This window comes from Mus caroli, chromosome 3, assembly GCF_900094665.2.
Source record: "Mus caroli chromosome 3, CAROLI_EIJ_v1.1, whole genome shotgun sequence".
Taxonomy (NCBI): Eukaryota; Metazoa; Chordata; class Mammalia; order Rodentia; family Muridae; genus Mus; species Mus caroli.
Window position 1 is genome coordinate 83,034,090 of NC_034572.1, and position 27,969 is coordinate 83,062,058.

The 27,969-nt window shown below is 51.9% G+C and overlaps 2 protein-coding genes across 7 annotated transcripts; both read left to right on the forward strand.

The window, feature by feature from the left end:
* The first annotated feature begins 112 nt into the window (after window positions 1–112).
* On the forward strand, window positions 113–10,343 carry Crtc2 (CREB regulated transcription coactivator 2). Of its 4 annotated transcripts, XR_003836244.1 has the most exons (15): window positions 529–820; window positions 3,350–3,451; window positions 3,528–3,644; window positions 4,673–4,734; window positions 5,369–5,437; window positions 5,601–5,707; window positions 5,798–5,827; window positions 5,963–6,042; window positions 6,167–6,216; window positions 6,342–6,586; window positions 6,912–7,318; window positions 8,665–8,928; window positions 9,129–9,195; window positions 9,386–9,572; window positions 9,695–10,338. XR_003836244.1 is itself a non-coding variant. In XM_021158622.2 (14 exons), the coding sequence occupies exons 1-14, from the start codon at window positions 668–670 to the stop codon at window positions 9,913–9,915; spliced, it is 2,079 nt and encodes a 692-aa protein (XP_021014281.1). In that variant the 5' UTR covers window positions 113–667; the 3' UTR covers window positions 9,916–10,343. The 4 variants fall into 4 exon arrangements, 3 of the variants coding, with proteins under 3 accessions (XP_021014281.1, XP_021014280.1, XP_029331369.1); XM_021158622.2 differs by lacking the exon at window positions 9,129–9,195 and having other exon boundaries at window positions 113–820; window positions 5,978–6,042; window positions 9,695–10,343; XM_021158621.1 differs by lacking the exon at window positions 9,129–9,195 and having other exon boundaries at window positions 9,695–10,316.
* Window positions 10,344–11,398: 1,055 nt separating this feature from the next.
* Dennd4b (DENN domain containing 4B) lies at window positions 11,399–26,900 on the forward strand. 3 transcript variants are annotated; one of them, XM_029475425.1, is made up of 28 exons: window positions 11,399–11,466; window positions 13,852–14,191; window positions 14,679–14,931; window positions 15,182–15,251; window positions 15,581–15,750; window positions 15,827–16,071; window positions 16,647–16,713; window positions 16,805–16,863; window positions 17,036–17,180; window positions 17,424–17,599; window positions 17,729–17,829; window positions 18,171–18,386; window positions 18,858–19,003; window positions 19,304–19,443; window positions 19,526–19,652; window positions 20,341–20,547; window positions 20,812–20,940; window positions 21,903–22,107; window positions 22,480–22,647; window positions 23,137–23,525; window positions 23,647–23,769; window positions 23,963–24,132; window positions 24,216–24,357; window positions 24,537–24,773; window positions 25,386–25,512; window positions 25,604–25,769; window positions 25,853–25,917; window positions 26,010–26,900. In XM_029475425.1, exons 2-28 carry the CDS (start codon window positions 13,875–13,877, stop codon window positions 26,153–26,155), a joined length of 4,506 nt encoding a protein of 1,501 aa, XP_029331285.1. In that variant the 5' UTR covers window positions 11,399–11,466; window positions 13,852–13,874; the 3' UTR covers window positions 26,156–26,900. The 3 variants fall into 3 exon arrangements, with proteins under 3 accessions (XP_029331285.1, XP_029331284.1, XP_021014322.1); XM_029475424.1 differs by lacking the exon at window positions 11,399–11,466 and adding an exon at window positions 11,666–11,992; XM_021158663.2 differs by lacking the exon at window positions 11,399–11,466 and adding an exon at window positions 12,091–13,097.
* The last annotated feature ends 1,069 nt before the right edge of the window (window positions 26,901–27,969 follow it).

Consider the following 27,969-nt stretch of genomic DNA (forward strand, 5'->3'; position numbering starts at 1 on the left):
TGTGTGTGTGTGCGTGCGTGTGTGCGTGTGTGTGTGTGTGTGTGTGTGTGTGTGTGTGTGTGTGTGTNGTGTGTGTGTGTGTGTGTGTGTGTGTGTGTGTGTGTGTGTGTGTGTGTGTGTGTATGTGTGGTGGCCAGTCGTAGAGGATATGAATCTCAGATGTGTACAGTTGATTTAAGATCCTTGTTTTCACTCACCCCACTTCTCACCTTTCCTGAGGATGACCAAATTTCTCTTTTGTCTCTTCCTTCTTCCTTTCTGTCTCCACCCCTTCCCTTCCTCGTTTTTTCTTCGTCTTCCTTGGGGAATCCCTCTCCCTTTCCCGTTCGTAGGCTCGGAACTGTTGTAGAACTACCTTTCCCGGCTTGCTGTGCGCCGAGAGTAGGTGAGGGATGGTGTGCGTGCCTGCCTCCCGGGGTCACAGGACTGCTGGGAAGTGATGTCCGCTTCCTGCCCTCCCTGCGTGTGTGAGGGCGTAGAGGAAGCCCGTAAACAAACTACAAGTCCCAGAAGGCGGTGCGTCCGGAGTCAGGAGTAGGCTGGTGCCGAGCCGCTGGGCTCGCGGAGGCGGCGGCGGCTGCTGCTAAGGCTGAAGGAGCCGGGCCCAGCCCGCGGCGGAGGCCGTGGCTGGAACTGGGAAGGTGGCGGGGACGGACGCGGGGGTAAGATGGCGACGTCAGGGGCGAACGGGCCGGGTTCCGCCACAGCCTCAGCGTCCAATCCACGCAAGTTTAGTGAGAAGATCGCGCTGCAGAAGCAGCGTCAGGCCGAGGAGACGGCGGCCTTCGAGGAGGTGATGATGGACATCGGCTCCACACGGGTAAGGGGTCACGCCTGGGAGCCCGATCACTGAGGAGCGGGTCTCGGAGCGGAGAGGCGGGGCGGGGGCGGGAGCCGCAGGGCAGGAGGCGGAACACTGCTGGGACAGCGGGCGCCGCCGTCTGGGTGGCGTGGGGTGAGGGCCCAGGGTCAGTTAGATGAATTTTGCCGGGAAGAGGTGAACACACCGGAGAGGTTGTGGGAGTAGTAAAGACTGGGTTGGAGTTATTTACATATGAAACAGGGGTCGCAGGAGGAGATGGGCCGCCGAAGTCCATCGGCAGGGGAATGGTCCTTGTCTATCCGATCCAGGCGAGTCCTTTCAGGTACTCCACTGAAGCATCCTCAATCTTGAATTATGTGTTGGGAGCATAGTTTGCTTATCCCTAATCTGACCCTTTCTGAATCTGTGATCACAGTGCCTGTGCTCTTATGGGACAACTAGGTTCCAAGGGGAAAGGGCCCCTCGAGTGGTTTGATCGGGCTGTGCTGGGTATATTGGGACAGGAAGTCCCCTCCTGTGTCCCTTCCCTTTGCTTCCTTTTTCAAATATTTCGTGTGGTTTCCTGACTTGAGTCAAGGTGAAGACCATTGCTTACAGTATGGGTCTTGGTGTGTGGCTCTGGGCGCCTGTGAGGAAAGGTAGAGCTTTGAATCGCCGAATTGGGCTAAAGGATCACCCTGTCCTTTGAGTGAGGATGTGCTGAACTCTCTAGGCAGGTGGTGCTACCTGTGGGTCAGTGTCTGGAATGCTTTCTAGAGTCCTGTATGTGTGGGAAATACTCCTTCCTAAGAAGTTACACAAAGAAGTTTCGGGCCTCTGACAAGTTGTTTTTGGAAGCACACCCCTGACCCCTGCCTTGGTTTCTTGCTTCCCAGGACAGGTTGTGAGGGAATTAGGGTGAACACTCAAGAGTTTGCAGGTAAGCAGCCCCAACTTAGGAACACAATTATTTTTAAAACAGCAGGTGAGGGATATTGCAGTATCTTTCATAATAAAGAGCTTGAAGGAAACTAAGGGGAGATGATGGAGCATAAATACCATATTTCAAAGTTCTTTAGTTCTATATATGACTGACTGACTGTATTTTATGTGTATCTCCCTCTACTCTTTGAGTCCTGTGTGTGTTTCCCCTTTGATTTTCTAGAGACTACATGCTCTAGTTTATGAGAGTTCAAGATAGATAAATAGAGATGCAAATCTGGTGTGTGTGTGTGTGTGTGTGTTTATAACCTACTCTTAACCACCATGAGGATTATGAACTATTGACTGCTCCCTTTAAGAGCTTTTGATTATGGTGGGGGTAGAGTTAAGAAGAGGGGAGAGGTTTATTTCCAGTGGAGAGCTTGAGGCTCTGTACTGTGGACCAGAGCGAGTGTGTGCACGTGAGGAACGAGAGGCTGGGCCTTCTGTCTGTGTGGTGCTTTAGTAGTGCTTTCCTACCTAGTTTTCTTTTGCTGATTAACTTCTCTGCAGCATGATGAAACGTAGTGACCATACATGGCCAGAGCCTAGATATACAAGGATCTTGAGGTTGGCATGAAAGGCTTGTCTTGCTACCTGGCTGACTGGGAGGGTGTGCTAGAGGCAGAGATGGCCATGGTGGCATAGACCACTGAGGACTTGGAGTCTATTCATTAAGCCCAGAGATCAGCATCACTACCCACTGGCATTACCGAGCTGATCTGGAGTAGAAGACTGGTTCTGATCAGTTCTGAGCGTCAGAGTTTACCCTTCCTTGAGTACTTTCCTCCTTCCCGTGCCGTTATCCCAGCTCTGTTTGGCTGCGAGCAGTATCTGAGCCTTGGCAGTAGTTACATATGTCTCATACAGAGGTCCATGTGACATAGAGAGAGGCTAACACTATGGCCAACGGAGGGTTCTTTTGTCTCACTTCCTTAGCAGACATCTCTACGAACTGGCAGGAGATGGCCCTGCCCAAATTTGGAATAGGCTACTGTGCCCTCTCCCTCTTCTACCAGTTCAGTCTTCTTAGCATCCAGTAGAAGAATACTTGGGTTGGTTACCTTTCTTTTAGCAGAACCGTCATCATCACTTTTGGGGCTTTATAGTTTGCGATGTGCAGACTATGTGCAGCCTTGTTCTAAAGCTGGGAAAGAAGCAGATCCCAGAAACGTATGGTCTTCAGAGTGTGAAGGAAAGAAACTGGCAATAACGAAACTTTGTTATCGACTCCTGTCTTCTCATCTTCTAATTAATCTTGGACACGTCTGGAAGTGAAGGCAGAAAGTGCTGACTAGGCCACCCTCTATCTGTGACTTGCCTCCGTGGGGATTCCCCAGAGACAGGCCTTGGCCATCGGGGCTTTTCAGGCAGTAGGAGCTCATTGATTAGGAAGCCACAGAGGGGCTGGGGCGGGTTGTTTGTACGGGTCTTGCTTTTCCCCATCACTGCCTTTGTACTGGCAGATATCTTAGAAAATAGCAGTGCATTCTGGTGGCAGAGGTGGCCAAAGGGAACAGTACTTAAAACCTTCCTTGACATACCTGTTTCTCTCTTTTATCTCAGTTACAGGCCCAAAAACTGCGACTGGCTTATACAAGGAGCTCCCATTATGGTGGTTCTCTGCCCAATGTTAACCAGATTGGCTGTGGCCTGGCTGAGTTCCAGGTGAGTGGACACCAGCCAAGGAGGAGTGCAAGCTCTCAGGCTGCTTCCCCTGCTGATTCACCTGTCCTTTTGGCAGAGCCCCCTTCACTCACCTTTGGATTCATCTCGGAGCACTCGGCACCATGGGTTGGTGGAAAGGGTACAACGAGATGCCCGCAGAATGGTGTCCCCACTCCGCCGATACCCCCGCCACATATCCTTCAAGAGTGATTTAAGGGCAAAGGAATAGGAAGGGGCTGTTTAGAGACTCACGGAGGGAAGGCGCTTTCTCCTTATATGCTCGAGTTCATCTTTCTCCAGTTCTTTTACCCAGTCGTGAAAAGTCACTACAACCTGTGTGTCAGCACAGACTGTTGTGATGGGCAGCTGGTGTTTCTGTGGCTGTGCCTTCCTCAGTGCTGGTCCTGGCTGGCCTTACTTTTGCTCACTTGATTGTAAAGCAGGGCTCCCTGTCACCTGGGAAGGAGATTCAGTCCCTTTTCTCATTCTGTTGTGAACTTTCATTCCTAGAGAATCTACCATGTTTGTGTCCCTTACCCTACTCAGGCATTTGCTTAGGTTGTTCCACCTCTACTATGCTTGGCCTGATTTTCCCCCCTATTTATTTGTTTGTTTATTTGTTTGTTTGTTTACTTATTTACTTGACTTTCTGAGCATCTCTCTATGTAGTCCTGGTTGTCCTGGAGCTTGTCCAGGCTGGCCTATGTAGACTAGGTAGATACCCTCCTCTGCTTCCTGAGTGCTAAGATTAAAGAGGTGTGCCAGGCCTAGTTTTCTTTGTTGTTTGTTTTGTTTTGTTTTTGTTTTGAGATGGTTTAATCCTGCAGTCTGGAATTTTCTGAAACTTGACAGAAAAATGAGGTAGGGTTCAGACTTTTGGTGACGTCCTTGGCACAGCCTCCTAAGTACTGGGATCACAAGTGTAGACCACCATGCCTGCATTTATTCCGTTTTATTGTTTGCTTATTTTTGTGGTCCAGGGCCTGACAAATTAGATGGCCTTCATTGAGATGTAACCCTGGTTTCTCGTCCTTCTTCTTTCCTTCTGTTCTTGTATTTGTGTGTGTGTGTGTGTGTGTGTGTGTGTAGAGACACAACATCTCACTATGTTGAGATTACAGCAGTGAGCCACTATATGTGACTTACTTGTATTGCCACAAGCTGTCTCCCTTATTCTGTCATCTGTTCTCTCTACTTTTTTCCTTAACTATAGCTATCTACATTGACAGTTCTCCCTATAGCCCTGCCTACTTATCTCCTCCCCCAGAGTCTGGCTGGCGAAGGTGAGTCCAGAGCAGGTAGAATTTCTCACCCATTCAGTCTCTGACATGTTCTAGAGGGGCTGAGGTGGGCTAGGTACTAGGCTAAGGTATCAAAGTACCTCCTCTTGTAAGGGCCAAGCTGGGAGGGTGGGGCAGCAGGGTAGGTGGTCAGAGTCCAGTCTTGGCCATGTTGACATGAGTGGCCAAGCCTCCTAATCCAGCTAGCAGAACCAATGGAATTGTAGCCAAGCTGGGGTGTGTGTAGGGGGCGGGGAGGGGAGAGTGGCAGGGTGGCAGGTGAAAATGGCTCCTTTTTCACAGTAGTGGATGCCAGGTGTAATGCTGTAACCATGTCAGGTCTTTGAGCCCCTCCTTTCTCCATCTCAGCTCCAATATTTGTATCCAGAAAACTTGTTAGGCTTCAGCATTTCCATTCAGCTTGTCTTGGCAGAGAGGAGTTTCTGTATCCAGATCTCTTAGATTGAGCAGGGGTGGGAGGCTTATGGATCAAGGGCATCAGAAGACCAGAAAGAGGCATGATACTGGGTACCAAGGCCTTTCCGTATCCGCCCTGGCTGCCATACGTTTTCCCACCCCCATGCCTTTCTCATCCATTGCCAGCGCCTTCTTCCTCTTCATAACTTTTCTATCCTAGGATGATGCCCTGGGGCAACCTCCCAGCTGAGAAGGGGCAGTTGTTTAGACTGCCGTCTGCACTTAACAGGTGATGGCCCTTGACTTCCTTAGTCCACATCTCTTCCCTGTACTGTCTGGGGGCCCTACTCTACTTCATCCCCTTTTCTAGACCAGTTTGAATATCCCACTGCCAGGCAGTGTTTTGGTATCTGGAAGACTATTACTGCTACTCATTTCTGCTCCTCCAACAGGACAAGCTCTGACTCTGCTCTTCACACAAGTGTGATGAACCCTAACCCCCAAGACACTTATCCAGGCCCCACACCTCCCAGTGTCCTGCCCAGCCGCCGAGGAGGAGGTAGGTGGCCCCAGGGAGTAACTGTGGAGCTTTTTACTGAAGCAGACAAATAAGTAGGCACTGCAGCCACCCCTGTTGTATCCCATGCAGGTTTTCTGGATGGTGAGATGGATGCTAAAGGTATGTGTTCCTTACCAGCTGTGGGTAAACGAATGCCAGATGTCTGGGACTTTGTATTGGGTCAGGGAATAGTCTTGGCTGCCTTTGCTTCTTGTCCTGCCTTCGTGGATTCTTCTCCAGCTTTGCCCTCACCAGGCTTTCTCTTTCAAGTCCCTGCTATTGAGGAGAACGTTGTAGATGACAAGCACCTGCTGAAACCTTGGGATGCTAAGAAGGTAGGTATGGGCTGCCGGGTGGGTGTCCTCCTATCTCTCTGCTCTCCTCCTTCCCTGAGACAGCCCTTCCAGAGCTCCCACTGAGATCTGTCCTCGTTTCTAACCCCCTTCCTTCTCTTCTCAGCTGTCCTCATCTTCCTCTCGACCTCGATCCTGTGAAGTCCCTGGAATCAAGTAAGCAGCACTGTAAAGCTGGAGTGAGATGGAGGGGAGAAAGGAAGCCGATAGAAAGACTGATTTCTGCTCTTCTCTGACCACTTTCTCTTTACCTGTCTTCTTTCTTTTTCTGTCTTCCCTAGCATCTTTCCATCTCCTGACCAGCCTGCTAATGTGCCTGTCCTCCCACCTGCCATGAACACAGGAGGCTCCCTACCTGACCTCACCAACCTACACTTCCCTCCTCCACTGCCCACACCCCTGGACCCTGAGGAGACAGTCTATCCCAGCCTGAGTGGGGGCAACAGTACCACCAATTTGACCCATACTATGACCCATTTGGGCATCAGTGGAGGTCTGGGCTTGGGCCCCAGCTATGATGTACCAGGTGAGTGGCTACCTTGTCCTGGTCATGTGACCACAAGTATTGAGAGGCTAGAATGGTGCCTGGGATCCTGTGACTGCCCACAGACCCTGCACCTCATATCTCCTCATTGTAATTCTTACCAAGCAAGAATGAGTAGGTGTGGCTTTTCCTAGAAAAAAAGATGGACAATAACCCCCAAATGAGTAGTGCCGATCTCATGGTCAGGGACAGAGTAGGGAGGACCTTTGTCGCCATAGTCTGGTCACTGCTACCCATTCTGGTCGGAAAGGGGTTTGAGTTCCCATCGGTAATGTTGGCATCTCTGGTTTTTTGTCTGTGTCTGCAGGACTTCACTCACCTCTTAGCCACCCATCCCTGCAGTCCTCCCTAAGCAATCCCAACCTCCAGGCTTCCCTAAGCAGTCCTCAACCCCAGCTCCAGGGCTCCCATAGTCACCCATCACTGCCTGCCTCCTCCTTGGCCCACCATGCACTGCCCACCACCTCCCTGGGCCATCCGTCACTTAGTGCCCCAGCCCTTTCCTCCTCCTCTTCCTCTTCGTCCACTTCATCTCCTGTCCTGAGTGCTCCCCCTTACCCAGCTTCTACTCCTGGGGCCTCTCCCCGCCACCGTCGTGTGCCCCTCAGCCCCCTGAGCTTGCCTGCGGGCCCAGCCGACGCCAGAAGGTCCCAACAGCAGCTGCCCAAACAGTTTTCGCCAACAATGTCACCCACCTTGTCTTCCATCACTCAGGTATGCGTGGCCACCTTCCCTACATATGTCTCCCTTCTCCTTCCCGTGCCTGCCCCTGTCTCATCCATCCCCTTCCATTCCTCTGTCCTATCCCAACCCATCTTGTATCTCTCTTTCCTTTCTTTGCTTAAGAGTACAAGCTCTGCCATTACACCTTTTGGTTTCACATCATAGTTCTGCCTCTTGATACTTGGCTTTGTTCACGTTATTGAGCTTCTCTGAGCCTCAGCAGTTTTATGGTTTTGTGAACATCGGATGCAGTAACATACACTGAGTATTCAGCATCGGGCATAGCACAGGCGCCAGTGTAGCTTATCCATTGGCCTTTCTTTGTTCTTATCCTTCCTTTGCCAGTTCCGCTCATCCCCCATCACTTCTGTTCTGGCTCATCCCTCTCCTATTTCCCCTTCTTCAGTGGAACTCATAGAGCCCGAGAGTCTCAGACCACAGAGCTCAGTCCTTTCACTCTGTATAAATGAAAAACTTGGTGCCTGAACTGAAAGTAATTTCCCAACATTTACGCAAATGGTGGAGATGGTGTCTCATGTAGTTCATCTGGCCTTGAACTCAGGATATAGTTGAGGCTGACCTGGAACATCTTATCCTTGCTGCATCTGCCTCCTAAGAACTTGGACTAAAGGCATGAGCTGCCTTGCCTAGCTTTTTTTTCTTTTTTCTTTTCAGACTTGGCTCCGTGCTAAAGTTTTACAATCTTTCTCCTGTTCTTCCTTCACCTTACTCTTTTCCTCCTCTCTGCCATCCTCTGCCCTACTCCATGGCTGTTTCCTGGATGTATGTTCTGTGTTCCATCTGTACCGTCTCCTGTAGGGAAGACATGCCAGGGAGGGCACTTCGCCCTCCACATCTCCTCTACTTCTTCCTCTCCTTCCCTCTGGTCTGTGAAGCCCCTTCAGGGCTTCAGAACAGCAGTGATCATCCACACTGTGGCATTAACAGTCAGTCTCTAGTGAGCTGTCACAAGTAACCAATTACTGATAGTCAGGTACCAGGGTTTAGGAACAGTCACTTATGGAATGGGTTTTAGATTAACCTTGCTGGGCTTAGCCTCACTGAGCACCTACATTTTAATAGGCATTTTGTGTAATTTCCACCAACCCCAGAGATGTGCGTGGAAGCCTAGGTGGTGTTGGTTTGGGGGAGAGTGGGGAGACAAGCAAAGGCAGTGTCCTTGCCTCCAGAGTGCTGAGGTTACAGGAGCCGCACCAGCACACATGGCTTGGAGCATTGTTAGGTTTGTATTGAGGACAGGTGCAGCTTACAAGGTGGGGAACTCTAAGAGTTCTTTTGGGGGATCACACTAAAGAATAAATTTTCTCCCTTTTCAGGGCGTTCCCTTGGATACCAGCAAATTGCCTACTGACCAGCGATTGCCCCCATACCCATATAGTCCCCCAAGTCTAGTTATACCCACCCATCCACCCACCCCAAAGTCTCTACAGCAGTTGCCCTCTCAGGCCTGCTTAGTGCAGCCCTCAGGTGGACAGCCTCCAGGCAGGCAGGCACATTATGGGGCACTGTGCCCACCTGGGTCCAGTGGACATGGGCAACAGCCTTACCACCGCCCAATAAATGACTTCAGCTTGGGGAATGTGAGTATGCAAACTCATGGTTCTGAAATGGGGGGGTGGGGGTGGGCTGAGGGTGGGTCAGGTACTTGAGTGGTCACTGGTATGCTGAATTGGGAGATATGGGTGGACCTCTTTTTCCTCTAGGTAACATAGCACTGCCAGCTTGGGGCTCCTGTCTTCCTGTGTTTGACCCCTACTCCTGCCCCTCTGTTTCTGCTCAGCTTGCTCTTTGATGACTCCTGCCTTGACCCGTTCTCTTCCTGGCATGCACATGCTCTGGCCCAGCAGGTACGGTGCCCACACTTTCTTCGGGCCCCGTGCTCGCTTCTGTTGGCTCTGCTTGCTATCACCTCCCTCTGTCTTTGCCTCTCTTCCTGGGTGGATGGGGCTTGCTAGGCAAAGGGGACATATCAGCAGAGCTAGGCAGGACACCCTGTTCTGAAGCCCACTTCCTTAAGGTCTGTCTATGTATCCCTAGCTGGAGCAATTCAACATGGAGAGCCCATCAACCAGCCTGGTGCTGGATCCCCCTGCCTTTTCTGAAGGTCCTGGATTTTTAGGGAGTGACGGATCAATGAGTGGCCCCCAGGACCCTCACATCCTCAACCACCAGAACTTGACCCACTGTTCCCGCCATGGCTCAGGACCTAATATCATACTCACAGGTAAGGGAGTGTGGGTGCTGGTGGAGACTGGCAGGAAGAGTTGACAGCCTCACTGCTGTGATAGGAGCTTGAGGGGTCTGGAGGTGTGACCTGGGATCCTTACCCACCTCTTGTACACACAGGAGACTCTTCCCCAGGTTTCTCTAAGGAGATTGCAGCAGCCCTGGCTGGAGTGCCAGGCTTCGAGGTGTCAGCATCTGGGTTGGAGCTGGGCCTGGGGCTAGAAGATGAGCTGCGCATGGAGCCACTGGGCCTGGAAGGACTAACCATGCTGAGTGACCCCTGTGCCCTGCTACCCGACCCTGCTGTGGAGGACTCATTCCGTAGTGATCGGCTACAGTGAGGGGACCTCACTGCCATCCTTCTTCATGGCCCTGTCCCATCAGTCTTTTCATCCCTTCCCCCTGGCCAGTAGAGACTACTCTCTGCCCCCCAGATCCTTTTTCTAATATGAATGAAGGATCCTAAAACTGAGGAAAGGGAAGGGGCTTGGCCAGGTGGCCCCTGAATGTTGTTATGTCTTGTGGGCTTGGGGGAGTTCAAGGGAGGGCCTAAAGCACTTGTAACTTTGAAACCCGTCTGTCTGGAGGTCAGAGCCTGTTGGAAAGCAAGGTGTAGAGGGAAATCTTGGAGAGAGGGCTTGTCCAGAAGGGATGGGCACTACCAGCCCCTCCCTATTTCTCTTCCCCTTGCAATGGAAGAGAGAGCCAGAATGGATATTATTTTTTATTAAATATATTATATGTTAATAAAAAATCCTATTAAACCTTTTGTGTGCTTGGCTATTTGATACATGGCTGGGGACCTAAGGAGGTTTGGTGCCATAGGTCCTTTTTACTTTTTTTTTTTTTTTTAAAGATTTATTTATTTATTATATGTGAGTACACTGTAGCTGTCTTCAGACACTCCAGAAGAGGGCGCCAGATCTCATTACAGATGGTTGTTAGCCACCATGTGGTTGCTGGGATTTGAACTCTGGACCTTTGGAGGAGCAGTCGGGTGCTCTTACCCACTGAGCCATCTCACCAGCCCCGCCATAGGTCCTTTTGTGTTGCATTTTTGTTTGTTTGTTTTTTGACAGGATTTCTCTTACATAGGGCAGACTACCTAGAAGTCACACGTGCCCGCTGGCTCCGTGGCTTCCTTAGTGCTAGGGCTACGGGTGTGCGTTAATCCTCTCAGAACTTTTGTGCTTGTGCGGAAGCGCCATTCTCAGATTTAGGTCCCAAACTGGACGTATCCTAGAGCCAATACAGACTTCACCGAGGCAGCAGGAAGTCACCTTATGTGCCCTTGTTTGTTTAAGGCCCTGCCTGCTGCAGCATCAGGGGATGGGGCACCCTGACTAGCCTGACAAGTTACTCTTCTGAAGCCCTGGGTAAGGAGAGGCTGGTCCTAGGTCACAGTTGTTTCTGTTAGAAAAACCTCACCTCTCCTGGAGGTGGCTATTCCCAGTGTCGATGCTTCTAAAGAGAAGTAAGCAGGTCTAGCTGGCTTGCTTGGTTTATGTTTGGGGGACCTAAGCAATCTTCTGTTCTGAGGACTGTATGCCGATTCACCCATTTCACTGCTCCATTTGGGTTATCCGAAATATATCCTTGGGAGACAACCATGTTCCACGAAGGCTTGTTAGACTTCACCCAGCATGGTGAAAGGAGTGCTACACCTCCACTATTCGGCTTCATGCCTTTCTTCCTCTTTTTCAATGTTCTTGTCATTTCTCGAAAGAAGAACTGAGAGTTTCTGGCTCTGGCCAGTGGGTTCTAAACGTGGAAGTGGGGAGTCACCTGGGTTTCCCAGGTCTAGATCTTCAGGGCCTTCGCTGTGGCACAGTGGCCACATCTGACGGTAGGGCAGGACAGGAGCACCAACTCTGACTTCGGGGCCATCTGGGGTCAGTGTCTTGCTTTTTCCTCCGGGTGGTGGGAATCCGCTTGGTTGCAGGGGGCCCTCCCAGCCACCAGGGGTCGCCCTGCAGGCGGCAGGGTGTTGGGCCGGCGCTAGCCAGGGTCACGGCCGTAGGCCCGGGTGTGTGTGTGGGTGGGGGGGAATAGCGGAGGCGCCTGCGGCTCCTGGGGGGGTGGGGGGCGGGTATGAGTGGAGAAAGCAGGGCGCGCTGAAGAGCTTGGGGTACCTAGCAACGTGGGAGCCGGGAGGACCGCGCGGCTGGAACTAGCGGTGTGGTGTGGCAGCAGTCCCCGCGTGGCGCAGCGCGCGGGGACGCTGGGACCGCCCAGATCTTCTTCCACTGTGCCCAGCGCCCTCGGCTGCTGCTTCTTCCTTCAGCCCGGGCGCGAGCGGCTCCTAAGTGGAGTGCGCCATGTCCGGGGCTGGATAGCAGCCCAGCCGCCCGCCGGCCCGCCAGCCCGCCCTCAGAGCCACCCGCCAGCGGGCCGGCTGGGGAGTCCCAGGGCAGGCAGGTAGGGGCCGGACCGGGCGGGGCGGCGGGCGGGTTAGGGCGGGCGGAGGGCGGGCGGCTCCAGGGACTGTCCCCAGCTGTTCTACGCTGCGCATCTGGTTCCGCTTCCTCCCTCCCAGAGAAGTGAAAGTGGAGGGGAGGGCGCAACCCAGAGCTAGCTAGCTGTGCTCGACATCCTACAACCTGGAGCTCCCGCGGGCGCTCAAGCCAGAGCACCCCTCCTTCCCGCCTGGGTCACGCGGCTGCTGGCGCTGCTGCCGTCACGTCCTCGGCAGTCCCTGCGCGCGCTTCTCTCGGCCCTCCGGCCTCTTGCTCAGCCACCTCCCCCGCGGCGCGCCCTCTGCCCTAGCCCCGACTTCCCGTCATTCGGCATGTGGGCGTTGGGACCCAAAGTGGCTCAAGTGCCGTTGTTTTCCCCCAAGGGAGAAGGGGCTGCATTCTATAGGACTCTTCCCTGGCTGGATAAGGGAAGGCCTGGACACACAAGTCCTGTTGATCCGGGACCACCCACTTGCCTATAGAGGGTCTCATCTAACGGCTTTTGCCTACTGTCTTGGAGCCAGAACTACTATTGGCCTGCAGTGGATGAGACAGTGAGCTGTGTCCTGGAGTTAAATCAGGAGGCTGACGCTGACTCCTGGCTTCACCTCTCAGATGTAGAGAAGCTCAAGCTAAATTTAGCTTGAGTTGGGGCATGTGTGTCCAGAGGCCAGGTTGAGAAGACAGTCGGCTTGGCTCTAGTTCTCTGAGGAAGAGCGGGAGGTTAAGTAGACTGTGCATCCTGGAGACATTAAAAGCTTCCCTGCCTTGCACAGGACCCTTAGTGGGAGGTCTGCGTTGGTCTGATGCTGTGGTGGCACCTTAAACAGTACTATCCCCCACCCCACCCCCAGCGATACCACACACCATAGGCTGACTTATGCTGAGCTAGCGACAGCTTCCCCTTCGCAGCCATTTCAGGAAGTAACCTCCCTTCCCCTCTGAAGCACTCTCTCAGCCTCTAGCCCCTCGCAAGCTACCCGCCAGGCTTCTTCCCGCCTTCAGCACCCTGGGGCACCTCAGGACTCTTGGGGCTTCCACTCCCCAGGGTCAGGCCATGGAGGCAGGTGAGATAAGTTACCAATAGGCTGTTGTGGCCCCGATTCTGTCTGGGGCTGGGTGGCACGGGCATGGAATGACTGGAGCTGTCTCCTACAGTCCCTTTGTGCCTAACTACAGACACCTAAGGATCCTGGAGATGGGAAAGTCCTGGTTGCTTGGCCAACTAGGTAAAGTTAAGCTAGAAAAAAAAGGATACTTGAAATCTGATGAGCAGAAACTAAATCTTGAGTTTTGCAGGCCTTCGCAGGCATCTGTGAAGTCTTCTAGAAATGAAAGGATGGGTGCTTTAAGAACATTAGCTGCATCAGAAGGTTCTTGTGCTGTTGCTACCAGAACAAGAGCAGAGACCTTTGACAAAGCAAAAGTTGGTGTGATGTGGTAGCCAGAGTGAATGATGTCATTGCAGGCCATTACAGAAAATACTGTGTTCTCTGAGATGTAATTGTAGCGGGCAAGGAGAGGCAGGCCTTTAAAGGAATAGGTGAGGAATATGTCAGTTGTGTGTTGTAGAGTGGAGTTTGGGTTCTTTGGGGAAAAAGGGCTGATGTCACTAAGAAGGAAGGACCTAGTGGTCTCTAAGGAGCTGTGGTGGAATATGAGAGTTTGGTGATGTCACAGGTGGAAGAATTCATGATTGGCTGATCATTTATCCTTTCCTTAGAAGAACTAGGAAGAAGAAAGAAGGTGGGGGGTCCACTAGTGTTGCCATGGGAACATTAGCCTCTCTTGCTCCATCTCTTCCTCCATTGACCATTCCAGATGCAGTGAGTGAAGCGGGGGCCATGGCAGAGGAGCGGCCTCCCCGGTTGGTGGATTACTTTGTGGTGGCTGGGCTTGCAGGAAACGGAGCGCCTATACCTGAAGAGAAGTGGGTTCCTGAGCCTACCGGACCCCTGCGCCCTCCCCGGCCAGCTGAACCTATTACAGATGTGGCAGTCATCGCTAGGGCACTGGGCGAGGAGGTGCCCCAGGGCTATACATGCATTCAGACTTCTGCAGGTGGCCACCCCTTGGAGCTCAGTGCTGGGCTCCTGGGTGGAACTCAACCAGTCATCTGCTACCGCAGGGGGCGTGACAAGCCCCCCCTCGTTGAGCTGGGGTACGTACCCCTATCCATGCTGGCACTAGAGGAAGCTGGGAGGGACCTTTGAATGAACTGGAAGAGGTAGGGATATGGGTCAAGAGGAGGAATGTGGGGACCGCAGCGGAATAGGCTAGAGGTCAAGAAAATGGGCTCACTGCCTTTGCTGCGGCTTGTTGGCCAGCAACATTTCCTCATCTGCAAAATGAGGATAGTGGCTCCTCTCTGGCTGGCTCAGAATATTAAATGAAGTAACCCGGGTGAGGAACTTTGCATAGCCTGTTGGTTCTGAGTGCTTACTCTTGAGAGCTATGGTAGATATGGGTTGAAGGGATGGTTACTGACTGAAGGGATCCTAGAGCACAGACCTAAGTAGTGGGCTATACTACCAGGGTTTGACAAGGCTAAGAGAGCATGGCAGGTTTAGGAGACCAGGTAGGAAGATCTGGCAGGATCCAAGTCTCTTTCTATTCTGACCCCTTGATGTCTCTACCCTCTGTGCCAGGGTGTTATATGAAGGGAAGGAACGACCCAAGCTTGGGTTCCAAGTGCTTGACACGACACCGTATAGCCACTCAGCCAATCTGGCCCCTCCAGGCCCCGGGCACCCCCGCACCTACCTCATGTACCGGCGAGCAGCAGAAGGGGCAGGGCTGCATGCCCTGGGCATCACTGACCTCTGCCTGGTTCTGCCCAGCAAGGGTGAGGGTACTCCTCATACTTACTGCCGGTTACCCCGCAACCTCAACCCTGGCATGGTGAGTGGTACTGAGGTATTGAGAGCTGAAACCTGAAGAACTAGTATAAGGGTATGGACATGGGGCGGCACAAAAGGTGTTTGGGGGGCCGAGGCCGTTGACACCAGGCCAGATCAGAAGTGACTTGGTGGGAGGACTGGAATTAGCATCTTTGAAGACAAAAGATAACTGAAGGGTGGTAGAGAGAAGATGACTCCAGAAATAGCTGTTAGTGATGTGTCTGCTTATCTCTTGTCATTTTTGGGGACAGTGGGGCCCAGCAGTGTACCTGTGCTACAAGGTAGGCCTGGCCAAGGCCAACACACTGGTGTATGAGGCAGGTGAGTGGCTTCTTTTTATGTCCTACCCTTTGACCCTCTGGCAACTTCAGTGACCCTAGAACTTACATCCCTTTGCCACTTAGCCCTTCTTTGGGATACTCGAGTTTCTTTACCTGGAATCAAATGGACCTTTCGCTCTAATATGTACTGGTTTTTTTTTTTTTTTTTGGTTTTTCGAGACAGGGTTTCTCTGTGTAGCCCTGGCTATCCTGGAACTCACTTTGTAGACCAGGCTGGCCTCGAACTCAGAAATCCGCCTGCCTCTGCCTCCCGAGTGCTGGGATTAAAGGCGAGCGCTAATATGTACTCTTAATTCTGCTGGGGTATAGAGCTGCTGGGCCGCTACCCAGAGGAAGACAATGAGGCTTTTCCGCTGCCTGAGTCAGTCCCTGTCTTCTGTCTGCCCATGGGGGCCACTATCGAGTGCTGGCCTGCCCAGACCAAGTACCCAGTACCTGTCTTCTCCACCTTTGTGCTCACGGGCGCTGCTGGTGATAAGGTAGGTATGTGGAGTGTGGTAAGGGGTCCACATAATGCAGAGGGGACCCCTCTGATTATCCCTATATCCCCACCAGGTGTATGGTGCTGCTTTGCAGTTCTATGAAGCGTTCCCGAGGGCCAGGCTGTCAGAGAGGCAGGCACGGGCACTGGGCCTGATGAGTGCCGTGGAACGGGGCCGGGCGCTGGGAGGCCGAGCTGTGCGCAGCCGGCGAGCCATAGCTGTGCTGTCCCGCTGGCCTGCCTTCCCAGCCTTCCGAGCCTTCCTCACCTTCCTTTACCGCTACTCCGTCTCAGGCCCCCATCGTCTGCCCTTGGAAGCGTGAGCATGGCTCTCCTGACGCTGGGGGGTTATAATGCACTAGAGAGGATAAATGGGAGACACTAGAATGGAATTGGGGGAGCTACACTGAGCACCTAAGGGACAGTGACACAGTACCTGGTTATATAGTTTGTCCATTTAAACTTCTGGCTAGCAGTAAGCAGAACCTGGAATCTAGCCTGCATTTGTTAATTGGGTCTCGGATAGACCTGTGTATGTCCAACAGATATATATTTTGTTCATTCATTCGTCCATTCATTCATTCATTCACTTATTTATTTACTTTCTTTTACTTTTGTTTTGTTTTGTTTTTTGAGTACTTACTTTTGAGGCAGGGCTCACTATGTAACCCTGGCTGGTTTGGAATTCATTGTGTTGTAGATATGTGCCTCCATTTCAGGTAAAGTGATCTCTTTTCTAATACACATAAGGCCTGTGTATAAAGCTGGTCCCTGTCAAGAGGTGGGCTTCAGGGAGGAATGAGGGTCTTGAGGCTAGAAGTGATAAGACTGTGTGGGGTGACAAGACCGGGGACAGATTGGAGAGTCAACCTCACCCTTTTCCTCTCTCCCTAGGCACATCTCCCACTTCATTCACAACGTCCCATTCCCGTCCCCACAGAGACCACGCATCCTAGTGCAGGTGAGAGGTGAGCCTAGGGCCGGGCTGGATGGAAGGAGAGGAGTTGGCAGGGACTAGCGATGAGCATCCTGACCTGTGGCTCCTCTCCCAGATGTCTCCCTATGACAACCTGCTCCTCTGTCAACCTGTCTCCTCACCCCTGCCCCTCAGGTATGTGCCTCAGTGGTGGGGTCGGGGGAGGCTTTGACATGAGATATAATAGGAGATACATGGGCCTCAGATGACTCTAGCTGTCGAGATCTTTGCAGACTAGCCCTGGTGGTCTGTGTCCAGTGTCTGGGAAAGAGTCTCTTGTGACCCTTTATCCTTCTGCTTCCTGCAGTGGTGCTAGCTTTTTGCAGCTGCTGCAGAACCTGGGCCCAGAACTGGCTATTACATTGCTGCTGGCTGTGCTCACAGAGCACAAACTGCTGGTCCACTCGCTGCGGCCAGATCTGCTCACCAGCGTGTGCGAGGCCCTTGTCTCAGTGAGTATCACGTTATCTAGTCTGCTTCTCCAGAACTACTGTCTTTTCTGGTGCCCCCTCACCCAGATCTGGACTCTCCTCCTTCTCCTTCCGTAGGGAAAGGGTCTTTGGTCTTTCCACCTGGGTACAGTTGTCAGACACGGGATCTTTCTTCAAGATTAGCTCAAAGGCTTCTTTCAGTAGGCCCCTCCTCCCCAAGGCCAGTGCCCCATACTCACTGGTTCTCACTCCTTCATGTTTCAGATGATCTTCCCTCTGCATTGGCAGTGCCCCTACATCCCATTGTGCCCGCTAGTGCTGGCGGATGTGCTGAGTGCCCCCGTGCCCTTCATTGTGGGTATCCACTCCAGTTATTTCGATCTGCATGACCCACCTGCTGACGTCATCTGTGTTGATCTTGATACCAACACGCTCTTCCAGTAAGGGGCTAAGTACCATCTGAGGGCTAGAGGAGAATGGATATCCAAGGGCTGATGTGTGGGGTTTTATTGGCTCAGAGAGCTTTTGGTAGAAGCCCCAACATCCTTTCTCTGTATGTTCTCTCTCAGAAAGGAGGAAAAGAAGCCCCTCTCTGCTAGGACCCTGCCCCGAAGACCATACAAGCTTTTGCTGGCCACACTGACAAATCTGTACCAGCAGCTGGACCAGAGTGAGAAGCTGGTGGGCTTGGGAGGATGGAAGCTGTTGTTGGCCTCAAATCTGCAGTTTGAAGGGAGGGTCCAGGGGGCAATAGACCTTCTCTGAAGTGGCTGAGTTAGGAATAAAATGAAGCTAGGAGCAGGGGTGGGGAAGCAGCATTTCTGAGCTTACCAAGGAGGTTGTGCATCCCACTGGAGAGCCTTGAAACTGGTACCCAACCATAAATTTTTGGCCACTCCTGGTGCAAGATCTGTCAGAAGCTGGTGGTGAAGATGAGACATTTGTGTGAAAAACAGAGTGAGACAAGCCCCTCAGTTGCTACCCTTGACTCTCAGACATATTGTTCCCCAGCTTACACTGGGCCAGAGGAAGAGGCCTCCCTGGAATTCCTGCTGACAGACTATGAGGCTGTGTGTGGCCGCAGGACTCGCCTGGAACGGGAAGTCCAGGGAGCCTTCCTACGCTTCATGGCCTGTCTGCTCAAAGGTTACCGGAACTTCCTCCGTCCTCTCACGCAGGCCCCCTCTGAGGGGTCTCGAGATGTTGACAACCTTTTTTACCTTCAGGGTAAATAAAGAGGCTCTGTTTTGGTTTGCAAAAGGATCAGAGGGAGGGTGTGGTGGGGGGGGGGCAGGGTTCCATGGGAGGGCTGGGAGGAGTAAATTGCTCCTTCCTCCTCCACAACTCTGGTTTTGGAGGGAATAAGGGTATGTGGGTGAATGTGTCCTACTGTCTGGGATCCCTTAGCATAACATGAACGTAGTCACCCTGGTAGTGAGCAGCAGCCATGAGTATAGCTTGACGAGGGACGTGCCCATTGGATAATTCCCAGTCTGCAGCAGTAGATAGAAACAGACAAATGCAAAGGACTCCATGGAGCTATAGTGGTGGAGAGCTAAATTGTTCTATGGGAGTGCTGTGAGAGCCATAGATCCTAAATGGCAAGAGCTAAGAGCTGGGTGCAGGGAGGAGATGGTTGTGAGCAGAGAGCTGTGGTAACCATAGTAACCCCGTTCCTGACCCATCCTTACCCCCTAGGTTTCCTCAAGTCCCGGGAACGCTCAAGCCACAAGCTGTACTCTCAGCTGCTGCACACACAAATGTTCTCACAGTTCATCGAGGAATGCTCTTTTGGCTCCGCCCGGCACGCAGCCCTGGAATTCTTTGACTCTTGTGTTGACAAGGTAATGGGCAATATCTCCTCTGTGTGTGCCAACTGACCAGTGAGTTCCTCCTACTTGTCTCTGTTACCCTCAGGCCACTAACTGTGTTGTCAGTGGTGACAGTGTTGGCTGGAATCAGGCACAGTACAGCCTGTGCAGCCATACACGGTTCGTTTACTTTCATTCCTGACTCTGCACCTCCAGATGGATTTCTAGGACTCCTTTCCTATGACTGCGTGTCTCTGGGAAAAGCCATCTTCTGGGTACCCTGGCTCCCTTCCTTGCTCATCTTCTTAACTGTTATTCTTACCGTCTGTCCAGGTCCACCCAGAGCAGGAGAAGCCTGAACCAACACCCTTAGTGGAGCTGGAGGAACTATCAGGAAGTGAGCTCACTGTCTTTATCACGCCCCCAGAGGAACCACCCGTACTGGAGGGCAGTGAGTCTACTCCTCAGTACTGGTAAGAGGGTCTTCTATCATCCTGCCCCAACGTCCCATGCTTAGCCCTGTGCTAACTGTCTGCATGGTCTCTGTCCCTCCAGTTATGATGGGTTTCCAGAGCTAAAGGCTGAGCTATTTGAGTCTCCTCAGGAACAACAGGGGGCCCTCCCTGTGCCAGGCCCATCCCGGAGTGCTCCCAGCAGTCCTGCACCTCGCCGTACCAAACAGGTAACTGGCAGTGGGCCTTGGAGGAGAACCTGACACAAGGGCAGTTGCTTCATGGTCAGATCAGGATAACCATGGTGCTTATGCCATAAAGCTGCTGGGAGCTTGGCACATTAACAATAAAATAAAATAAAATAAAATACTTAACAACCAGGTATTGTTGGCACATGCCTTTAATCCCAGCACTCGGGAGGCAGAGGCAGGAGGATCTCTGTGAGGCAGCCTGATCTACAGAGTGAGTTCCAAGACTGCCAGAGCTACGTAGTGAGTCTGTCTCAAAAAACAAACAAACAACAACAAAATGCTGTACAAACATTAGCCTCTGTTAGCGTGTCATTTGCCCTCCTCCTCCTCATCTTCATCCCTGAGCATTCTGGGGACATGGAAGCTGGCTACATCTTGCAAGGTGTTCACTCGTGCTCCAGGGCCAGGCTGCTTGACCTACTGACGTTCCAGGGAGGGTTGTAGCTTCGGCTGTGCCTCAGTCCTCCTGCCTCCTTAGAACACAGACCCTCTCTCAGGAAAAGTGTTACTTCTCACACTGACCGGTAATCAGGAGGCTGATGCAAGATGTAGTGTTTGAGTTCAGCCTAGGGTATATGACAAGACCCTATCTCAGAAAAATATCAAAATAAGAAAAGATCTGCCTCGGCATTATATTTATCTTGGTGTGTTTCTTACCCCCACCTAGGAGATGAAGGTTGCACAGCGAATGGCACAGAAGTCAGCCACTGTGCCTGAGCTGTGGGCCCGGTGCCTGCTGGGTCACTGCTACGGACTGTGGTTCTTATGCCTGCCTGCCTACGTGCGTTCTGTACCCTCCCGGGTGCGTGCATTGCATACGGCCTACCACGTGTTACGGGAAATGGAGAACCGCAAGGTGGTGCTCCCTGATGAGGTAGGCACCCACGCCCTGCGTGTTCATACCCGCCTGCGATCCCAGCCAGGATATGCAACTGGAGGGACTGTGAGAAGGGAGAGGTGGAGACCGGTTAAAGTGGGTGGGCAGCCCAGGGTTGAGTAGCTTCTCCATCAACAATCGCAAAGTGCATAGGCGCAGTGGAGACTGCTGGGAGCCCGCGAGTCCTGGGAGAATTGGAAGGTTGGAAGAGGATGCTTGCTGAGACTTGGTCTCCTCTATCCTGTGCCTCTCTTGGCCTAGGTGTGTTACCGCGTGCTGATGCAGCTCTGCTCACACTATGGGCAGCCCGTGCTGTCTGTGCGAGTCATGCTAGAGATGCGACGGGCAGGCATTGTGCCCAACACCATCACTTACGGTTACTACAACAAGGTACTTAACTGGGGGTAAGAGGTAGAATGGCAGTGTATACTCCGGCCTGTGTGGGGAGGGTACTCTGAGAGCTGCTGCTGTCCTCATTCCTTGGAGATTAGGCTTGCAATTCCACCTGGTCCTGTAGCCATTGTCAGTCTTTGTGCTTCTTTGTTGCTTTGCACAGAGGGTTTTGTTGGTTTGTTTTTGTTTTTTCAGACTTAGCTATTTTGATTCTTATTTACAACAACCTTAAACTCCATGCCATACTGTTCCAGATTAATTATAAATTTTAAATAATTTTATCTCCTCAGTGCCCCAGGGCATAGAATGGTCATTTTCTATATTACAGGAATTGAGGTTCTAGAGAATTAAAAAATTTGCCCATAAGCATGTTAGGGAGTCAAAATATAAGCAAATTTTTATCCAGAATTCAGCTTCTTTTTTTTTTTTTTTCTTTTGGTTTTTTTCGAGACAGGCTGGCCTCGAACTCAGAAATTTGCCTGCCTCTGCCTCCCTAGTACTGGGATTTAAGGCGTGCGCCACCACGCCCAGCTCAGAATTCAGCTTCTTAACCATGATGCTAAACTGTCTTCTGTTTTTTTCAGATAAAAAAACCTAAATAGTCAAATAGTTGAGGTAATTTCTTCAAAGCTATTCAGTTTATAGAGTCTAGCTGGGCATGATGATACACAACTTTAATCCCAGCACTCAGGAGGCTATCTTGAGTTCAAGTCCAGCCAGGACTACTTAGTGAGACCCTGCCTAAATAAGTACATAAATACTTAAACAAACAAGTAGAATGGTCTAAATATACTTTTCCCCATTACTACTGACCATGACTCTTCGCGGCTTTTGTTTCTGGGTGAGCCACTGGTCAGACAGTCCTAGACAGCAAGTCTGGAGAAAAAGGTGGTCCTTGGGGTTCAGGACAGGCAGCAAAGGCATCACTAGGCCATCCTGGCCATCCCTGTGATTGGCAGGCTGTGCTGGAAAGCAAATGGCCATCTGGTACTCCGGGTGGACGCCTACGCTGGGCCAAGCTCCGGAATGTTGTCCTGGGGGCTGCTCAGTTCCGCCAGCCCTTAAAGGACCGAAGGCAGCAACAGCAGCAGCAGCAGCAGCAGCAGCAGCAGCAGCAGAAACAACAGGTGGCCGAGAAGCAAAAGTCGGGCAGCTCTCAGACAGGTGGGTAGGGACTGGCAAGGTAGCCTTGGCTCCCGACATGATGGTTCACACCTGCATCCCTAGCACTGGTGGAGTTAAGACAGGATAGCTGATTGTTGCATACCTTGTACTATATAGTGAGGTCCAGGCCAGATTGGAACACATAGTGAGACTTTGTATCAAAAGAAACATTTTTTAAAAGACAGAGCTAGATGAGGTAGTTAGATTTCAATGGGAGAGAACTGGAAAACTGTAGGGGCCTTTCTGTGTGTGGATAAACCACATGTGTTTGGTAGCAGAGGTGTAGAGTTCTACTTGGGAGAAACCTTCCAAAACCCTGGTCCACCCAAGAGACTGCTTCAGTCTGCGGCCAAATTCCCCTGCTTTCTACAGAGCCCTATCTGGAGCGCCCCTCCCCAACGCGCCCTCTTCAGCGCCAGACCACTTGGGCTGGCCGAAGTCTACGGGAACCCTCTTCACCCACGGGACGCCTGGTCAAGAGTGGTAGCCTAGGCAGTGCCCGTGGGGCACAGCCCACGGTGGAGGCTGGTGTGGCTCACAGTGAGTACCCTCATCTGACCTCCCTCCTCTTCTCACTGAGTTTTCCTAACAACTTTTCAGCTAGAGAGGAGAGGACTAGAGCCACTGTTAGGCTAGCTCCACGTTAGTGGCCCTGTAGGCTCCGAGGCAAACTTGCCCAAATGTTATGGTGAGTTGTGATTGTAGAGGTTGTGGCTTTATATAGTTTGCATTTTCAATGAGTGTTTTGCTTGCATGTATGTCTGTGCACCACTTGTGTGCCTGGTGCTCATGGAAGCCGGAAGGAGGCATCAGATCCCTAGGAACTGGAGTTATAGTTGGTTTGTGAGTTGCCACGTGGGTGCTAGGAGTTGAACCCAGGTCCTCAGAAAGACAGTGCTCTTAACTGCTGAGCCATCTGTCCGGTCACTGATGCTGCAAGATGTTTGGCTGCAAGAATTGTGTTTACTCAGGAATGGAGCCGCTGCAAGAGTGCCAGGCTCCATCTTTCAATTCTCTTTTGACCTGCAGTGATAGAGGCCTTGGGGGTCCTGGAACCCCGCGGATCACCTGTGCCTTGGCAGGACGGAAGCCTCTCAGACCTGAGTCTGACAGGGGAAGAAATGGCACCTGGAGGCAGCCCTGGGGGCTCAGGCTCCGCCCTGAGTGCCCAGTCCACTGAGGCCCTAGAAGGAATAAGTGGGCGGGGTTCCAAAACTAGTGGATGTCAGGAGGAGGTGGGCACTCCCAGAAAAGGGCTGGGTGCCCGCCTCCAACAGCTGCTCACCCCTTCCCGCCGCGCCTCTGCTTCCCGCATCCCCCCACCCGAGTTGCCCCCTGACCTGCCTCCTGCGGCCCGCCGAAGTCCCATGGATAGCCTTCTGTGGCCCCGAGAACGCCCCGGATCCACTGCTTCTGAGGTAGCCAGGAGGGGAGGGGCCGATGACTGGGAGAATGCCCTAAAGGTGACTCTGAGAGTGACTGGAACCAGCATTTAGATTGAGAGGAACTAGCTGATTGTGGTTTCTTTTATAATGACAGAGCTCTGCTTCTCTGGGCAGTGAGTGGGATATCTCAGAGTCTTCTCTCAGCAGCCTGAGTCTCCGCCGTTCCTCAGAGCGTCTCAGTGACACCCCTGGGGCTTTCCAGCCACCCTCTCTGGAAGTGAGCATACCTCTGTCTACACAGTAGTGCTGGAACACACACAACTTATCTCCCTGGAAAGGCAGGAGAGGGGGGGGGGGGAGGTGGAAGGAGGCCTGGCTGGAGTTTTGAGACGGAAGGGACAGGGAAGGGCATGGGCTTTGGGGCACTGGAACCCAATGAGGCTCATTTCCTGGGGTCTCCTTGTCTACAGATTCTGATGTCTAGCTGTTCCTTGTGCCATGCCTGTGATTCCCTGGTGTACGATGAGGAAATCATGGCTGGCTGGGCACCGGATGACTCTAACCTCAATACAACTTGTCCCTTCTGCGCCTGTCCCTTTGTGCCCCTGCTCAGTGTCCAGACTCTTGATTCTCGACCCAGGTGCCTGGAGCAGGGCAAGTGTTATGGGAGGGATAGGCAGATGGTGCTCCGAGAGAGCTGACGCTCCCCGCTGTTCCCTGCAGTGCACCTAGTCCAAAGTCTTCCCTTGCTGGTGCCAGTGGCTGCAAAGATGCTCCTGCCCCTGGGGGTCCTGGCCCTGTGCTCAGTGACCGGAGGTTGTGCCTTGCCTTGGATCAGCCCCAGCTCTGCAATGGGCATATGGGGGTAAGACTGGGCAAGAGGACCATGAAGAAGTGGGGCATGTGTTATCTATTGAAGGGCGAGATAAAGGGGTGCCAGGCAGACGGGCATGGAGGAGAAGGGGCATCGCTGGTGTATTGAGAGGCAAGCTCCTGGTTATGGGCCTTTAGTATGTACTCTGTCTGCTCTCCTCCTATGTGCAGAGTGCTTCCCAGAGAGTTGAGAATGGGGCATGGGCGTACCTGAGCCCTCTGGTGCTGCGTAAGGAACTGGAGTCCCTGGTAGAGAATGAGGGCAGCGAGGTGCTGGCGTTGCCTGAACTGCCTGCTGCCCACCCTATCATCTTCTGGAACCTCCTGTGGTATTTCCAACGGCTACGCCTGCCTAGTATTCTACCAGGCCTGGTGTTGGCCTCCTGTAATGGGCCCCCACCCAGCCAGGTCAGTGCCCTGACGTAGTCCTTGTCTCCCGACTGCTTCTCTCAGCTCCTTGTCTCCTAGTCTTGTCTCTGTCCTTGGCAGTGTAGCAGAGCACAGGCTGTGGAGTCCCTTGTGCTTGGCCATTTTGTCAGCACACTTACAACTCTGACCCTCCGTTTTATAATCTGTCAAATAGCACAAGCAGTGACCTAACAGGACATGTTCTTGATATAGTGACTAGTACCTAGAAAATGGCTTACGTTTTTCTGTTTATTCCACCAATATTTGCTGCATACATATTAGGTTTCAGGTGCTAGGTATATAACAAAGTGAAACAAAGTCCTTACTCATAAGACCTGGGAGATAAGAATTTCTTTCCCTTGGGGCATGGTGGCTCTTGTCTTTAATCCCAACACCCAAGAGGAGGCATGCCGTTAGATCTCTATGAGTTCAAGGCCTGCCTAGTCTGTTTAGTGAGTTCCGGTCTTCCAAAGCTACATAGTGAGACTCTGTCTCAAATAACAGTAACGGCAAAAGTAAGTTCTTTCCCTTTTTTCCTTTATTATCTCCAGTCATGTCTGTCTGTTTCTTGTTCTCTGCCTCTCATCATTCTGACCTTGCTTCCTATCTCAGCTCTCCCAGGGACCATCTCCATGGCTAACCCCTGATCCAGCTTCTGTGCATGTGCATCTGATGTGGGATGTCCTGACCCCTGATCCCAACAGCTGCCCACCTCTCTATGTGCTCTGGAGGGTCCACAGTGAGTTGGTACTTGATGTAGGAGCTCATGGGCTAGGCTCCTCACCTAAAGAGTTTGGTGATCCTGGTGACCCTTCCTTCTTTTCATCCAGGCCAGATCCCACAGCGGGTGGTATGGCCAGGCCCAGTACCCTCATGTCTTAGCTTGGCATTACTGGAGTCAGTGCTGCGCCACTTCGGACTCAACGAGGTTCATAAAGCTGTTGGGCTTCTGCTGGAGACACTAGGGCCCCCTCCCACCGGTCTGCACCTACAGAGGTAGGATGCTCTCATCTAGGTGACCCTTGGACATGTCCTTTGTACCTTTCTTTGACCCCCCCCCCCCCCCATGTCTACTACAGGGGAATCTACCGTGAGATCTTATTCCTGACCATGGCTGCTCTGGGCAAGGACCACGTGGATATAGGTAAGGGTACAGTCAGGTCCTGAGGAGATAAGGGATTTGAGACCAGGTATGAAAGGAGGTCCTAATGCATCGGTTTCCATCCTCTATCCTAGTGGCCTTCGACAAAAAGTACAAGTCTGCCTTTAACAAGCTGGCCAGCAGCATGGGCAAGGAGGAACTGAGGCAGCGGCGGGCACAGATGCCCACTCCCAAGGCCATCGACTGCCGAAAGTGTTTTGGAGCACCTCTGGAATGCTAGGGACCCTTAAGCTCCCCTCTCCAGCCTTGGGTGGAGAGGTGCGGAAGAGTGGATTCTAGACATAGCCTGACTCCCTGTTCCCTTCACAGAGGAATTGGGAACAGGATGTTCAGCCATAGGCTCCAAGTGGGAATAGCAGCAAGAGGGACTCACTGTTACCCAAAGTCACAATTCCCCTATCTCCACCCTGCCCTGTTTGTTCATGCTGATGTGGGGGAGAGCTAGGGAAGTTGACACAACTCCGTCTTTCTCCATCCCATTCCAGGGTCTCCTTTCCAGGGTCTCCTCAGATCCGCAGTGCCCTGGTAGTCTTAGAAGTTTTTGTTTTAAAAAACAACTGGAAAAACTCAGAGCTCCTGAGCCTTTGCCCTGAGTGGAAGGGAGGAATTTCATTCCCCACGTCTCTTCCCTGACGTTGCTAAAGGAGCCCAAGGCGATCTTAGTGTTGTATTCTATTTAGTTATTTATTCTGAGGCCACAGCTCCTATACTTATGGGAGTCTCAAGGAGCGTGAGAAAGAAGGGAATTAGATTTGTAGCACCTTGAGAGCCATGCACTGGGACCCAGAGGAGTCCCAAGCTTCCCTTAGGAAGAACTGGTGCCTCTTCTAGTCCTGATCCTTCTTGTCCACTCCACCTTGGGGAACACCTCTCCCATCCATGGCCTTGACCTGTGCAATAAGGATTGTTCTCTGCAAAGTTTTGTTGGATGTAAATATAGTAAAAGCTGCTTCGGTCTTTTTTTTCTTCTGCCTCCTGTTCTCTGGATTTGGGGTGACACCTTTCTTTTCCTGGCTGCACATTCTCTTTTCTGCCTTTCCACATTTTGTAACCATCAGGTATACCCTACTTTCCCTGGCCACTTGATATATTGGGAGTTCTCTGAGTAGAAGGGTGAATCCACTGCCGGCTATGGCAGTGCCAGTCTGCGTGGCACTTCCGGCCCTCCCACACAATCACCCCCTTGTCCCTCATCTGTACCCCACACAAAGGCTCCATTCTCTGGGGGCCTTGAGCTCATCTTTGCCTTATTTCCTTGCCTCCTGTCCCCTCCCTGACCCCGATTCTTTAGTACCTTCACCGAGATGACAGCCCTCCTCACTGGTTGCTGTCTGCGGCCCTTCTGTATCTCAGAAGCATGGCGATCATCCCAGCTCTCTTTAGTCAGTCTAGCTCCAGTGTTCCTCACTGTGGGCTAAACTTGCTACATGTAAATGCCAGGAAGATGGGCATCATTTTTTCTTTATTTTATTTTTTAGACTATTTTATGTGTATATATGTGGGGTGTGTGTGTGTGTGTGTGTGTGTTAGTGTTTAGAGTATACATATGCACTACATGTAAGCAGTACCCACAGAGGCCAGAAGAGGGTATTGGATATTCCTGAACTAGAGTCACTGTGTAGATGCTAGGAACAGTACCCAGGTCCTCTGCAAGAGGAACAAGTGCTTTTAACTGCTGAGCTAGATCTCTCCAGCCTTCCAATCCTTAATAAAACAAGCAAGGTGTATGTGTGTGCCACATTTGTGCAGGTAGCACAGTGGTCAGACAGGGTGTTGGATCCCTTAGAGATGGAGTTACAGGCAGTTGTGAACTGCCCGATGTGGGTGCTGAGAACCAAACTTGAGCCAAGAGAGACCAATGAGCACTTTTAACCGCTGAGCTGTCATCTCCCCTGAGTATTATTTTTCTAATCTCAGACCCATTTGGAATTTTCTCTCTTTTTCCTGTATAATGAAATAAACACAGGAAACAACTTCTAGCAGAACTACAAAAACCAATTACCACAGAGAATTAGCTAACAATACAAGTGTCTT